General features: G+C 49.5%; 1 protein-coding gene across 6 annotated transcripts in view; it reads right to left on the bottom strand.

Moving 5' to 3' along the window:
- Positions 1 to 13,269, bottom strand: part of LOC143289898 (ras-specific guanine nucleotide-releasing factor RalGPS2-like) — a 272,104-nt gene that overhangs the window by 25,318 nt on the left and 233,517 nt on the right. For all 6 annotated transcript variants that reach the window (XM_076599128.1, XM_076599122.1, XM_076599123.1 and 3 more), the window contains one exon: positions 12,408 to 12,500. In XM_076599128.1, the coding sequence (XP_076455243.1) occupies positions 12,408 to 12,500 (93 nt within the window). The remainder of the gene's footprint in view (positions 1 to 12,407; positions 12,501 to 13,269) is intronic.

Here is a 13,269-nt window from a genome sequence, read left to right as displayed (position 1 = left end):
AGAGAGAATACAATAGATATATATATATATATATATATATATATATATATATATATATATAAACCATGCATAGAGTGTGAGTGTGTGCGTGCATGTATGCGTGTGTGTGTGCACGCGCTTGTGTGCATGTGCGTGTGCACAAGCACGCATGTATGTTCATGCATGTGCAAGTGCTATGTTCCACGCTTCAGGGAAAACTTCCCCTTGCCTCATCTCACACAAAGTTTGTTTTTTTCCCCCCTTTCTCTCTCTGAACCCCCTCCACCACCCCCCCCCCCCCCCCCCCCCCCCCCCCGCCCCCCCCCCCTCCCCCCCCCAAAAAAAGGCCAAGCCTCACAGTGCCCCAGGTTATCTCAAAAGACATCATCAGCAAGTTTCAAAATAACACCTGCCCCTTCCTCCCTTCCTTCCTGCAAAGGATGGAGGCCAAGTCTCTGCCGCAGCTGCAAGGAATCTATCCAGTCGACTCATTAAAACCATCCATCTTTTTTTTTTCTTTCTTTTTTTCTTTTTTTTCTCCTTTTTCTTTCTTTTTTTTTTTTTCTTTTTCCAGGAAGCCCCTGGTTTTAACTCCATGCCATGCCACACACACTCCTGACCACATCTGGGCCTGGGATTGGGTTCAAGACGAAACAGGTAGGGAAGTAGAGGGGGAGAGAGTTTTAAATTGATACAAACTATATATATATATATCCTTAAGAGAGAGAGAGAGAGAGAGAGAGAGAGAGAGAGAGAGTGTACATGATAGTGTCTGTCTGTGTACATCTGTGTGCGTGTGTGTGTGCGGGCATGTGTGCGCGTGTGTGTGCGTGTGCACATGTGTGCGTGTGCGTGTGTGTGTGTGTGTGTGCGTCCATTTCTCTGTCTGCATATATGTGTGCATGTATGTGCATGCATGTGCCTGTCTGTCTGCAATGTGTTCATGTACGTGCATGCATTGTACACATGCAGGCATGCATGAATGTGCGTTTGTTTCTGGATCAGACAGACAGACAGACAGACAGACAGACATGGCAGAAAAACAGACAAAATAAAAGACAGAATCCTGCACTCCGTAGAGCAAACCTTTACCTTGTCAGCAACAACCAGTATAAAAATAATCAATTTTGAATTTTTTTTTTTTTAATGTATGTAAGGGAAAGGATGCCAAGCAGACAGGGGAAAAGAGGGGTACAGGTGAACTTCATCAGCAGAGGACACCACACCACAGCACACCACACCACAGCACACAGACACACTTTCTTCCCCCCCCGGGTCACCTAAAGCATCTTTCCAGCCAGACACAACACAGGAACCCTCATGACAACAACAACAACAACAACAACAACAACCAACTTCCGGACATCAGCCCCCACCACCCACACCCCACCCCCACTCCCCTTTCTCCACACTACCACCACCCTCTGTCACTTCAGTGAAAAGAAAGCAGAAGAGTATTTTGATTCTGGCTGATCCATCAAAAAAAACAACAACAACAACAAACAAACAAAAAACAACCAAATGTACCTGACTTGAAAATAAAACTAAACCACACAATGAAATAATTTTTTTTTAAAAAACTGATAAGAAAGAAGAGGAAAAAAAAAAGGAGAAAAAGTCTCTGAAAATACCAGAGCATCTTTACATAATATACCACTCTTCCCAAAAATCCTGCCCTCTACCCTGTCCCCCATCCCTTGACACTTCAAAACCGCTCTTAAACCATGGAACACTAACACTGATTACTCATATATATATATATATATATATATATATATATATATATATATATATGTATGTATAGTTAAAGCATTACACACACACACACACACACACACACACACACACACACACACACACATGCACTCTTTCTTTATATTTTCCGAGGGGGGTTGGATCTAAAAATACTGGCCACTTAGGCCTGCTGGATAAAGCCACATCTTTCAAGCCTTTCAATTAAAAGTCCTATCACTCTCGCCAAATGGCACATAAACCTAATCATTCTCTCCCCCTGGAGGCAGGAATTGAGAGGGGGAGGTGGTGGGGGGAGAGGAGAGAGGGAGAGAAGGAGGGAAGGAAGGTGGGTGAGAAAGTATGTGTGGTTCTCTTGCCGGCATCGTGATATCATGTCCGTTCATACCATTTTTTATTTTATTTCTGGAACCCACATCCCGGCTGTACTGAACTGTTTGCCAGCGGCCGGAGAGGAGGGCGGAGGGAGAGAAAGAGAGATAGATAGAGAGAGAGAGAGAGAGAGAGTGTGTGTGTGTGTGTGTGTGTGTGTGTGTGTGTGTGTGTGTGTGCGTGTGTACGCGCGCGCATGCACGCGTGCTCGTGTATAGTATGTGTGTTCGCGCAACTGCCTACAAACATCCATGCGTCTGAGCGCGCACGGCGCACATGTGTGCATGTGCATGTATGCATGCGCAAGCATGAGGACACACGCATTCATGCACGTGCGCATGTTTATGAGTATGTGCACGTTCATGAGTATGCAAACACTCAGTTTCTTTTCCTTCACACACAGCATGCTCACCAACTGTAGACATCTCTCTGTTTCGGTCTGTCTGTCTGTCCGTCTGTCTGTCTCTTTCTCTGTCTGCCTGTCTCTGTCTGTCTGCCTGCCTGTCTGTCTGTCTGTCTCTATCTGTCTGTCTCCTTACCTGCCTGCCTGCCTGCTTACCTGCCTGTCTGTCTATATCTGTCTGTCTGCCAACCTGCCTGTCTGTCTGCCTGCCTGCCTGTCTGCCTACCTCCCTGTCTGTCTGCCAACCTCCCTGTCTGTCTGCCTGCCTGCATGTCTGTCTGTCTGCCTGCCTGTCTGTCTATATCTGCCTGCCTGCCTGCCTGCCTGCCTGTCTGTCTGCCTACCTGCCTGCCTACCTGCACGTCTGTCTGTCTGCCTTCCTGCCTGCCTACCTACCTGCCTGTCTGTCTGCCTGCCTACCTGCCTGTTTGTCTGTCTGCCTACCTGCCTGTCTGTCTGTCTGCCTACCTGCACGTCTGTCTGTCTGCCTGCCTGCACGTCTGTCTGTCTGCCTACCTGCACGTCTGTCTGTCTGCCTACCTGCACGTCTGTCTGTCTGCCTGCCTGCACGTCTGTCTGTCTGCCTGCCTACCTGCACGTCTGTCTGTCTGCCTACCTGCACGTCTGTCTGTCTGCCTGCCTACCTGCACGTCTGTCTGTCTGCCTACCTGCACGTCTGTGTCTGCCTGCCTGCCTACCTACCTGCCTGCCTGCCTACCTACTCTGCCTACCTGCACGTCTGTCTGTCTGCCTACCTGCACGTCTGTCTGTCTGTCTGCCTGCCTGCCTGCCTGCCTACCTGCCTGCCTGCCTGCCTGCCTACCTACTCTGCCTACCTGCACGTCTGTCTGTCTGCCTACCTGCACGTCTGTCTGCCTGCCTGCCTGCCTGCCTGCCTGCCTACCTACTCTGCCTACCTGCACGTCTGTCTGTCTGCCTACCTGCACGTCTGTCTGTCTGCCTACCTGCCTGCCTGCCTGCCTTCCTACCTGCACGTCTGTCTGCCTACCTACCTGCCTGCCTGTCTGCCTACCTGTCTGTCTGCCTCTCTGTCTCTTATCTGTCTGCCTGTCTGTCCACCTGCCTGTCTGTCTGTCTACACCTTGTGAACCGCAGCCCTGTTTTACTTTTAGTCTGAGTTTTGTGACGATCACATGCATTGTAATGTGATGTTTATCTATCTATCTATCTATCTATCTATCTATCTATCTCTCTCTCTCTATATATATATATCTTCTTTTTTTTTTTAATGTTCACACCCCCTTTGAAAAGGGGCCTGTGCCTAGACATGAATATACCATCTGGAGTCTGTCTGTCTCGCTCTCTCGCCCTGTCTGTAGATTTTTGAGACAGTAACAATACTGTACCTTTTGAACACCCGGATGTTTCTGGAACCTATACTGATGACCTCTCTCTCTCTCTTTCTCTGTGTCTCTCTCTCTGACTCACTGTCCTATCCATCTGTCAATCTTAGTGTGTGGGGGGAGGGAGGGGGTGCTGTCAGTGTGTGTGCGCGCGTATGTGGGTATGTATGTGTGTGCGCTCGCGCGCGAGCGTCAGCGTGTGTATGCATGTGTGTGGGTGTGTGTGTGGGGGTTGGGGGGGGGGTTGTTTTCTTCATTATGTATACCCTTCTGCATGAAAACCTTTTCCTTTCATTTATGTGTGTGCTATTTGTAATAGATGTAGATTAGCGAGGACAGATTGGAAGAATAGGCTATGCCTACCTAAAATCTTAATCCTTGAATAAAAACGATTTGACTTCTGAGTTCTGTATGTGTCTGTTTAGTCTGTCTCTGCATTTCTCTGTCTCTGTCTCTCTGTCTCAACTCTTCCCCTTTTAATACATTTTCAAGACACACTGAGGGAAAAAAAAAAAAGGAGAGAGAGAGAGAGAGAGAGAGAGAGAGAAGACCAAGGCACGAAAGTTGGTCAGATCAACGACTTCCAGACTATAAACCCCACAACCTCACTATCCACCCACCCATACCTCTTCCCTCTCCTCACCACCTGCTTCCCCCCACCTCTGGCAATCCCCCCCCCCCTCTCTCTCTCTCTCTGTGCTTCCTCTTGTTTCTGTTGGCCCGAATAGAAGTAATAAAGGAAAACTACTGAATGGAGCCTCCTCCTCCTCCTCCACACACCCCACCCCACCCTCGCCCTTATCTCCCTTGCATTCTCTTACACCTCCATCCATCACACCCACCCCCAACACACCGGTCACAGATATATAAGAGAGAGAGGGGGGGAGAGAGAGAGGTGGGGGAGAGCGAGCGAGCGTGCGTGCGTGCGTGTATTGGCCGAACTCCTGAATGGAGCTTCTATCCTTCCTCTCCCCATCTACCTCCCTAATAACGCCCCCCCACCCCCACCCCACCCCTCCTCCCCAACCCCCGTAAATTTGTATTTTTCTTTCAGCACCACCACCACACCCCTTAAACTCTCCTCCTCCTCTTCCACACACCCCACCCCGCCCTCACCCTTATCTCCCTTGCATTCTCTTACACCTCCATCCATCACCCCACCCCCCCTCCCCTCCCCCAACACACCCTCAGACTTCTACCCGGTCACAGATATATAAGAGAGGGGGGAGGGGGGAGAGAGAGAGAGAGAGAGAGAGAGCGAGCGTGCGTGCGAGCGTGCGTGTATTGGCCGAACTCCTGAATGGAGCTTCTATCCTCCTCTCCCCATCTACCTCCCTAATAACGCCCCCCCACCCCCACCCCCCACCCCTCCTCCCCAACCCCCGTAAATATGTATTTGTCATTCACCACCACCACCACCACCACCACCCCTTAAACTCCCCACTCCCAACCCCCCAACCCATCTACCCCCCCCCCCCTACCATCCTCTTTTATCAGTCATCGATCTCCTCTCTCTCTCCCCCCCTCCCTCACCTCCCTCCCTCCCTCCCCATTGCTCCCTCTGTAAACAGGCGGCGGTAAGTAGTGAGAGGTCAGTTTGTACTGTCTTCCCTTCTTCTGCCTTTCTTCGTTTTTTTCTTTTCTTTCTTTCTTTCTTTCTTCTTCTTCTTTTGTATTTCTTTCTTCCCTTCTTCCTTCCTTTTTTTTTTCTTCTTCCTTCTTCGTATTTCTTTCTTCCCTTCTTCCTTTCTTTCTTCTTCGTTTAATTTCTTTCTTCCCTTCTTCCTTCTTCGTTTAATTTCTTTCTTCCCTTCTTTCTTTCTTTCTTCCTTTCTTTCTTCTTCGTTTAATTTCTTTCTTCCCTTCTTTCTTTCTTCCTTCCTTTCTTTCTTCTTCGTTTAATTTCTTTCTTCCCTTCTTCCTTTCTTTTTTCTTCTTCGTTTAATTTCTTTCTTCCCTTCTTCCTTTCTTTCTTCTTCGTTTAATTTCTTTCTTCCCTTCTTCCTTTCTTTCTTCTTCGTTTAATTTCTTTCTTCCCTTATTCCTTCCTTTCTTCCTTTCTTTCTTCTTCGTTTAATTTCTTTCTTCCCTTCTTCCTTTCTTTCTTCTTCGTTTAATTTCTTTCTTCCCTTCTTCCTTTCTTTTTTCTTCTTCGTTTAATTTCTTTCTTCCCTTCTTCCTTTCTCTTTCTTATTCGTTTAACTTCTTTCTTCCTTTCTTTCTTCCTTTCTTTCTTCTTCGTTTAATTTCTTTCTTCCCTTCTTCCTTTCTTTCTTTCTTCTTCGTTTAATTTCTTTCTTGCCTTCTTCCTTCCTTTCTTCCTTCCTTTATGTATTTCCTTCTTCCCTTCTTCCTTTCTTCTTCTCTTCTTTCCTCCTTCCTTCCCCTGCTCCTCCGGTGACTGAAGCACCACTACACAGGGAGGCTAGTATAATAGGTGAGGAGGTAAGGTGGTGGTGGTGGTGGTGGTGGTGGTGGTGGTGGTGGTGGTGGACTTGCTCGTTCTTTCTTCCTGGCTCTACTCCTTTCATTCTGTCTTTCTACGCCACCCCCGCACCCCCATACCCACATCACCTTGTGCCCACTGAGCTGAATGGGCTCGATGCTTGTGCCCCCCCCCCCCCACCCCTCCCACATCGGCCCCACCCCCACCCCCCCACACACACCCTTGTATCCCCTTCCCAAAGGTCCAACAGCACAGCACAGCACAGCACAGCACAGCACAGCACAGCACAGCACAGCCAGTTCCTCATAAACCTCCAGCGTAGCGCTGTATACATATATATCTCTCTCTCTCTCTCCAGGAGGACCCATTCCCCTTCCGTTCCGCCGCTACCTGGCAGAATGATGGAGATGGATGATGGAGGGTGTGTGTGTGTGTGTGTGGGGGGGGTGTGGGTGTGCAGAGAACTATTTTAGTGTGTGGCAATAATAATAAGAAGAAGAAGAATTATAACGCCATCCTTCTTCCCCCCCCCCCCACACACACACTCCACAACCCTTCTGCCACCCCCACCCTACCCTACCCTTCTCCCCTCCCTTCACACCCCAACCACACCTGCACAGCACAGGTGAGGCTTGGGGGGTTTGGGGTAGGGAAAAGGTGTGTGTGTGTGTGTGTGTGTGTGTGTGTGTGTGTGTGTGTGTGTGTGTGTGTGTGCGTGCGTGCGTGCGTGCGTGCGTGTGTGAGGTGGGGTGGAGAGAGTCAATGAGCAAGCTCACTCAACTCTTGTCATTCCTTTAAGGCTCTATGCAAACGCTTGCGCGCATGAGCGCGCACACACACACACACACACACACACGCACGCACGCGCGCGCACACACACACTACCCTTTTTCTCTACCCCACCTCCCTTCCAATCCTGACACCCCCCCCCCCACCCGCCCCTCCCTTTCACAAGCTATATAATAAACACCTCCCTCCTAAACCTATCAACACCCCCACAACCTCCCTCCACCCCCCCCACCCCTTCTCCACCCACACACCCTCACACCCACCCACACAACCTCCCTAACCTGCTCTCTACACGCTGTGTCAGAACACACATAACACCATTTTCTTCTTCTTGCCCACCACCACCACCACCACCAAACTCCAAAGACCCTGCAGGTTGATAGGTCCCTGTGACGGGCACAATAGCCGAGTGGTTAAAGCGTTGGACTTGTCGATCTGAGGGTCCCGGGTTCGAATCACGGTGACGGCGCCTGGCGGGGTAAAAAAGGGTGGCGATTTTTACTATCTCCCAGGTCAACATATGTGCAGACCTGCATCTTGCCTGAACCCCCTTCGAGTGTATATGCAAGCAGAAGATCAAATACGCACGTTAAAGATCCTGTAATCCATGTCAGCGTTCGGTGGGTTATGGAAGCAAGAACATACCCAGCATGCACACCCCCGAAAACGGAGTATGGCTGCCTACATGGCGGGGTAAAAACGGTCATACACGTAAAAGCCCACTCGTGTGCATACGAGTGAACGCAGAAGAAGAAGAAGATAGGTCCCTGCCAATACCTCAACATGCACGACGAAATTGCCTGTAGTATATAGTAGTAGTAAGCAGACAAAGATTCTATTAAAAAAAAAATAATAATAATAAAATAAATAGATAAATAAATGGGACGTCCTCCACCCCACCAACCACACCCCCATCCCCACCACCCACCCACCCAACTAAACATCACCTCCCAACCTCCACACTTCTCCTTCCACCCCCCACCCTTACCACCTTCCCAACCCCTTCCACCTCTCTTCCACTTCCTCAAAAGAGGATCACAGGTTCTCTTACACCCCACTGAAGCAGGTCCCCCCCCCCCCTACCCCCAAACCCACCTACCCGATTCCCCCCCCCCACCCTCCCGGGATCCCCCAGCCCTCCCTGAAGCAGATCGCCACCCCCCCACCCCCAAAACCCCCACACCCCCAAATCCACCTACTCCCCTCCTCCTCTGCTCCCATTCACAGAAGACTCATCATCGTTTCTCATCTCTCTTTCTATTATTCCTCCTCCTCACGGCATCACACCATCACCATCACCACCACCACTACAACCTCCATATCCCCAACCGCACCACCATACACGCCCCCCCCCCCCCCACCCCCCCAAACACACACCACCCCATCTTCCTTCCTCCTCTACACCCCCGTCATCTCATTAACTCCCACCCCCCCCCCCCCTCCCATCCCCCAACCCCTATCCTTCCTTCCCCTCCCCATTCTTTCTCCCTGAAAATAAAAGCCAAAAAGAGCCGCACCTGGGGCAGCAGGTGTGTGTGTGTGTGTGTGTGTGTGTGTGTGTGTGTGTGTGTGTGTGCGCGCGCGCGTGTGTGTGTGTGTGTGTGTGTGTGTGTGTGTGTGTGTGTGTGTGTGTGTGTGTGTGTGTGTGTGTGTGTGTGTGTGCGTGTGTATGCGCGTGCGTGCGTGTGCGTGCGTGTGTGCACCTCTCTCACTGTTCTCGTCCTTTCCACCTCACTTCGTCCCACCACCACCACCCTCTCCCTTCCAACCTGCCTCCTCCTCCCTCACCCCTTCCTTCCTTCCTTCTCTCTCTCACCTGTGCTGCTGCTAGTGCTACACTACTTCTGCACATGGGGGGAGGGGGGGGGGGGGGGGTGTGCTCTCGCTCTCACCTGAGAACTGACCCGGCTAATTTGTGAGACTTCTTCTTTTCCTTCTCTCTTCCCTTTGCAGATGCAAAGAAAAAGAAAAAAGAAAAAAAGTAAAGAAAGAAAGAAAGAAAGAAAGAATGAATGAATGAATGAATGAACGAGAAAACGCTTGAGCGTCATTGTCTTTCTTCTTCTTCTTCGCCTCTGTGTGTGCGTGCGTGCGTGCGTGCGTGTGTGTGTGCGCGCGCGCGTGTGCGCGCGTGCGTGCGTGTGTGTGTAAGGGAGGGGGGTAATCTTCACTAACAGCAAAGCTGTTTATATATTTATCCATTTGCTCTTTATTGCTTTTTTTTTTTTTTTGCTTTTTCTTTTCTTTTTTTTCTCTAAACCTTTTCAACAGTTTCTATTTTTGTTCTAATGCGAAATGTTCAGACCTGAAACGACGACCCCCCCCCCCCCCCCCCCCTCCACCCGTCACTCAATTCGCGCAGGGCTGCTGGGCTATATATAATAAGCCACATGATCTGATTGATTCGGATTCGTTCGCTCTCTTCACGTGCAGGGCGAGGTGATACTCCAAACATAGCAGTGCTCTTTTGGAAGATGAAGGCAATGGGGAAGGCAAAGAAACACGCTGATTGGGGGTGTGGGGGTGTGAGGGGTGTGGGGGTGTGAGGGGTGTGGGGGGTGAGAGAGGTGGAGGGAGGGAGGTGGGGGATTAACAGCGTCTGCTGCGCAGTTCACTGGCAAAGCTGGTTTTCTCAATCATCATCACAGTTTGTGCTTTTGGGGTTAAAGTTAAAACCTCCACCACCACCCCCCCACCCCCCACCCACACACACTCCCTCAAACCACAAACCAAAGAAAAGTGACAGAAACCTCCATCCCCCCCCCCCCCCCCCCCACACACACACACACACTCCCTCAAACCACAAACAACCAATGAAAAATGACTGACTGACTGACTGACTGAGGCACCAGCACCAGCACCAGCTCCAGGATGACTGACTCCACAACTGTCTGCCTGCCTTCAGGCACTGTGTGGTTCCAGCACTGTCTGTCAGGACTTCATGCCCCCCTCATCCCCCCCCCCCCCCACTCCACACCCCCCCTTCCTGGACCACTCAGTGGCTTACCTTGTTGTGTAAGCCTTCCTTAACTCCACAATAACCATTCTCACCTCTTCTCTACCTCCGCACCACTGACAAGTCGAAAGGTGGCTCTGTACTGTACGGCACTGTGCTCGGAAGAGCTCCCTCCCCCTTTCTCATTTTGTCAAAATCTTTTGCACTCTGCTCTTTGAAGTCCAGCTTTAACTCTCTCCATACGAACGGCGAAAGAGACGACGTTAACAGCGTTTCACCCCAATTACCGTCATCAAAATATTGCAAGAGGAAGGCTCTTATACTGAAGAGGTGAATGTTGACAAAGAATACCACAATTCTGACGACGGAAGCTAAAGGTTGGGTCATTCAGACACCCACTGGACATCCGAGGGGTCTGTGTAGAGGAGAAGAGAGGACTGGCCGTACTGAGTGAGTTAAAGCCTTCTTCGTCTTATATTAATTCTCCGTCGACCATGCCAAGTGTTGTGGTGCCGCACTGAACTGTTCTCACCAGATTCCTCCAGGTCTGTCTGTTGAGTGTCAAAGACTCTGTCTCTGCAGTTGGTTTTTCCACCTGTCCATTTTGCAATGTAGTCAGTCTATTGGTGTTTTTGTTTTGTTTGTTTGTGTTGTGTTGTGTTGTGTTGTGTTGTGTTGTGTGTGTGTGTATGTGTGTGTGTGTGTGTGTGTGTGTGTGTTTTGTTTTTCATTGGGATTTTTGTGTGTGTGCGTGTGTTTTTTGTGTTGTTTTTTTTTTGGGGGGGAGGGTGGGGGGTTCTGTCTTCCACTCTGTTTCCCTCCCTCAACAATTCCTTGGAGAGCTGTTTTACCAAGGTCAATGTACAGCCCCACACACACACACCCCCCCCCCTCCTCTCAACAACCCCTCCCCAAAACTGCAACACCCATACACCCCTCAAACTGTCAGGAATCAAGAAAAATGACTGACTGACTGACTGAGGCACCAGCACCACCACCAGCTCCAGGATGACTGACTCCACAACTGTCTGCCTGCCTTCAGGCACTGTGTGGTTCCAGCACTGTCTGTCAGGACTTCCTCCATGCCCCCCCCCCCCCCCAGCCCCCCCCCCCCCCCCCCCCCCCACTCCATACCCCCCTTCCTGGACCACTTAGTGGCTTAACCTTGTTGTGTAAGCCTTCCTTAACTCCCCAAAACCATTCTCACCTCTTCTCTACCTCCGCACCACTGACAAGTCGAAAGGTGGCTCTGTACTGTACTGTACTGTACTGTACTGTGCACTTGGAAAAGCCCCCCCTCTCTTTATCAAATTTGTCAAAGTTCTTGCACTCACTGATCAGCTCTTTGACGTCTAGCTTTAAAACCTTCATCCTTCTTTCTTTCTTTCTTTCTTTCTTCTCCTTCTCCCTTAACTCAATGAAGAGTCGTTGCTGGTGGAATCTCAGAGAGACAGACACAGAAAGACAGACAAAAAAAACAAACCAAACCAACAACAAACAAAAACAACAGACACACAGACAGTCATACATTACAGAAAGACAGACAAGAATACAGACAGACAGACGGAAAGACAGGCAGACAGACAGATGGAAAGACAGACACGCAGATAGACAGGCAGACGGAGAGACAGACAGACAGACAGACGTACACACAACAATAAAGAGTGGCGACTTTCTCCATTTACATTCTGAGACGTACACACAGACGTACAGACAGACAGACATGTGGACGGACGGAGAGACAGACAGACAGACAGACAGGAAGACAAAAAGACAGGCAGACAGACAGATGGAAAGACAGACACGCAGACAGACAGACAGACGGATGGACAGACAGACAGACAGACAGAGGGACGGACAGACAGACAGAGACGTACACACAACATTAAAGAGCGGCGACTTTCTCCATTTACATTTTGAGACGTACACACACACAGACACACAGACGTACAGACAGACAGGTGGACGGACAGAATGACGGACAGACAGACAGACAGACATACATACAGAAAGACAAACAGACGTACACACAGCCATAAAGAGTGGCAACTCTCTTTCCATTTACATTTCAAGACGTGCACACAAACAGACACAGACATACACACAGACAGACACATACGTACACACAGACAGACACACATACATGGACAGACAGACAGACAGGTGGACGTAGACAGACAGGTGGACAGACAGAGATAACTCTCCCTCCATTTACATTTCGAGACCTACACACAGACACACACACACACAGACGTACAGACAGAAAAAAAAAACAGACAGGTGGACGGACAGACAGAGAGACAGAGGGGCAGACAGACAGACAGACAGACAGACAGACAGACTGACCATCCAGGTGCCGGACAGCCTGAAGATGGCAGCACTCTGCAGGGCGGAGATGACGGCCATCACAGCGTGCAGGTTGTTCAGATCCAGCAGTTTCTGTTACATACACACACACATACATACATACATCAACACACACACACACATACATCAACACACACACATACATCAACACACACACACACATCAACACACACACACATACACACACACATACATCAACACACACACACACATACATCAACACACACACACACACGCACACACAAACATTCGATTACACACACAAGCGCACACACACACACACACATTCACAGACATGCCATACACACAGACGCACACGCACGCACGCCACACACACACACACACACACACATTCACAGACATGCCATAAACACACACACATATGCATTCTTGTTAAAAAACAACAAAAAAACAACAAAAACAAATGTACACTTTCAAGGGCATTCTGCAACATAACTATTGGAGGTGGTGGGGGGGGGGGGAGGGAAGAAAAACGCATCAAATGTTGTAATTAATATCAAATCCGTAACAAACAAACAAAAAAAAATTCCCAAACCAAATATCAGGCAATCAACAACTAACACGACCAACAACAACAACAGCAACAACAACAACAACAAGACCCGATTTCATCCCAATGAATGAAAAGCCAGTCAAACGCTTTTCACAGTACTCAATGCTTTTCACGGCCTCATAACTAGTTGTTCATTCATTAATGAATAGCATCCCACCATACATTAAACGTTGCACCATCACCAGCGCTTCAACTCTCTTGACACAGTCCTCACAGCCTACGTGGCTCTCTCTCTCTCTGTCTCTCTCTCTCTGTCTCTCTCTCTCT

The sequence above is a fragment of the Babylonia areolata genome, chromosome 14, assembly GCF_041734735.1.
Source record: "Babylonia areolata isolate BAREFJ2019XMU chromosome 14, ASM4173473v1, whole genome shotgun sequence".
NCBI lineage: Eukaryota > Metazoa > Mollusca > Gastropoda > Neogastropoda > Buccinidae > Babylonia > Babylonia areolata.
Note: the sequence above shows the minus strand (reverse complement) of the source record. Positions and strands in the feature narration are given on the sequence as shown.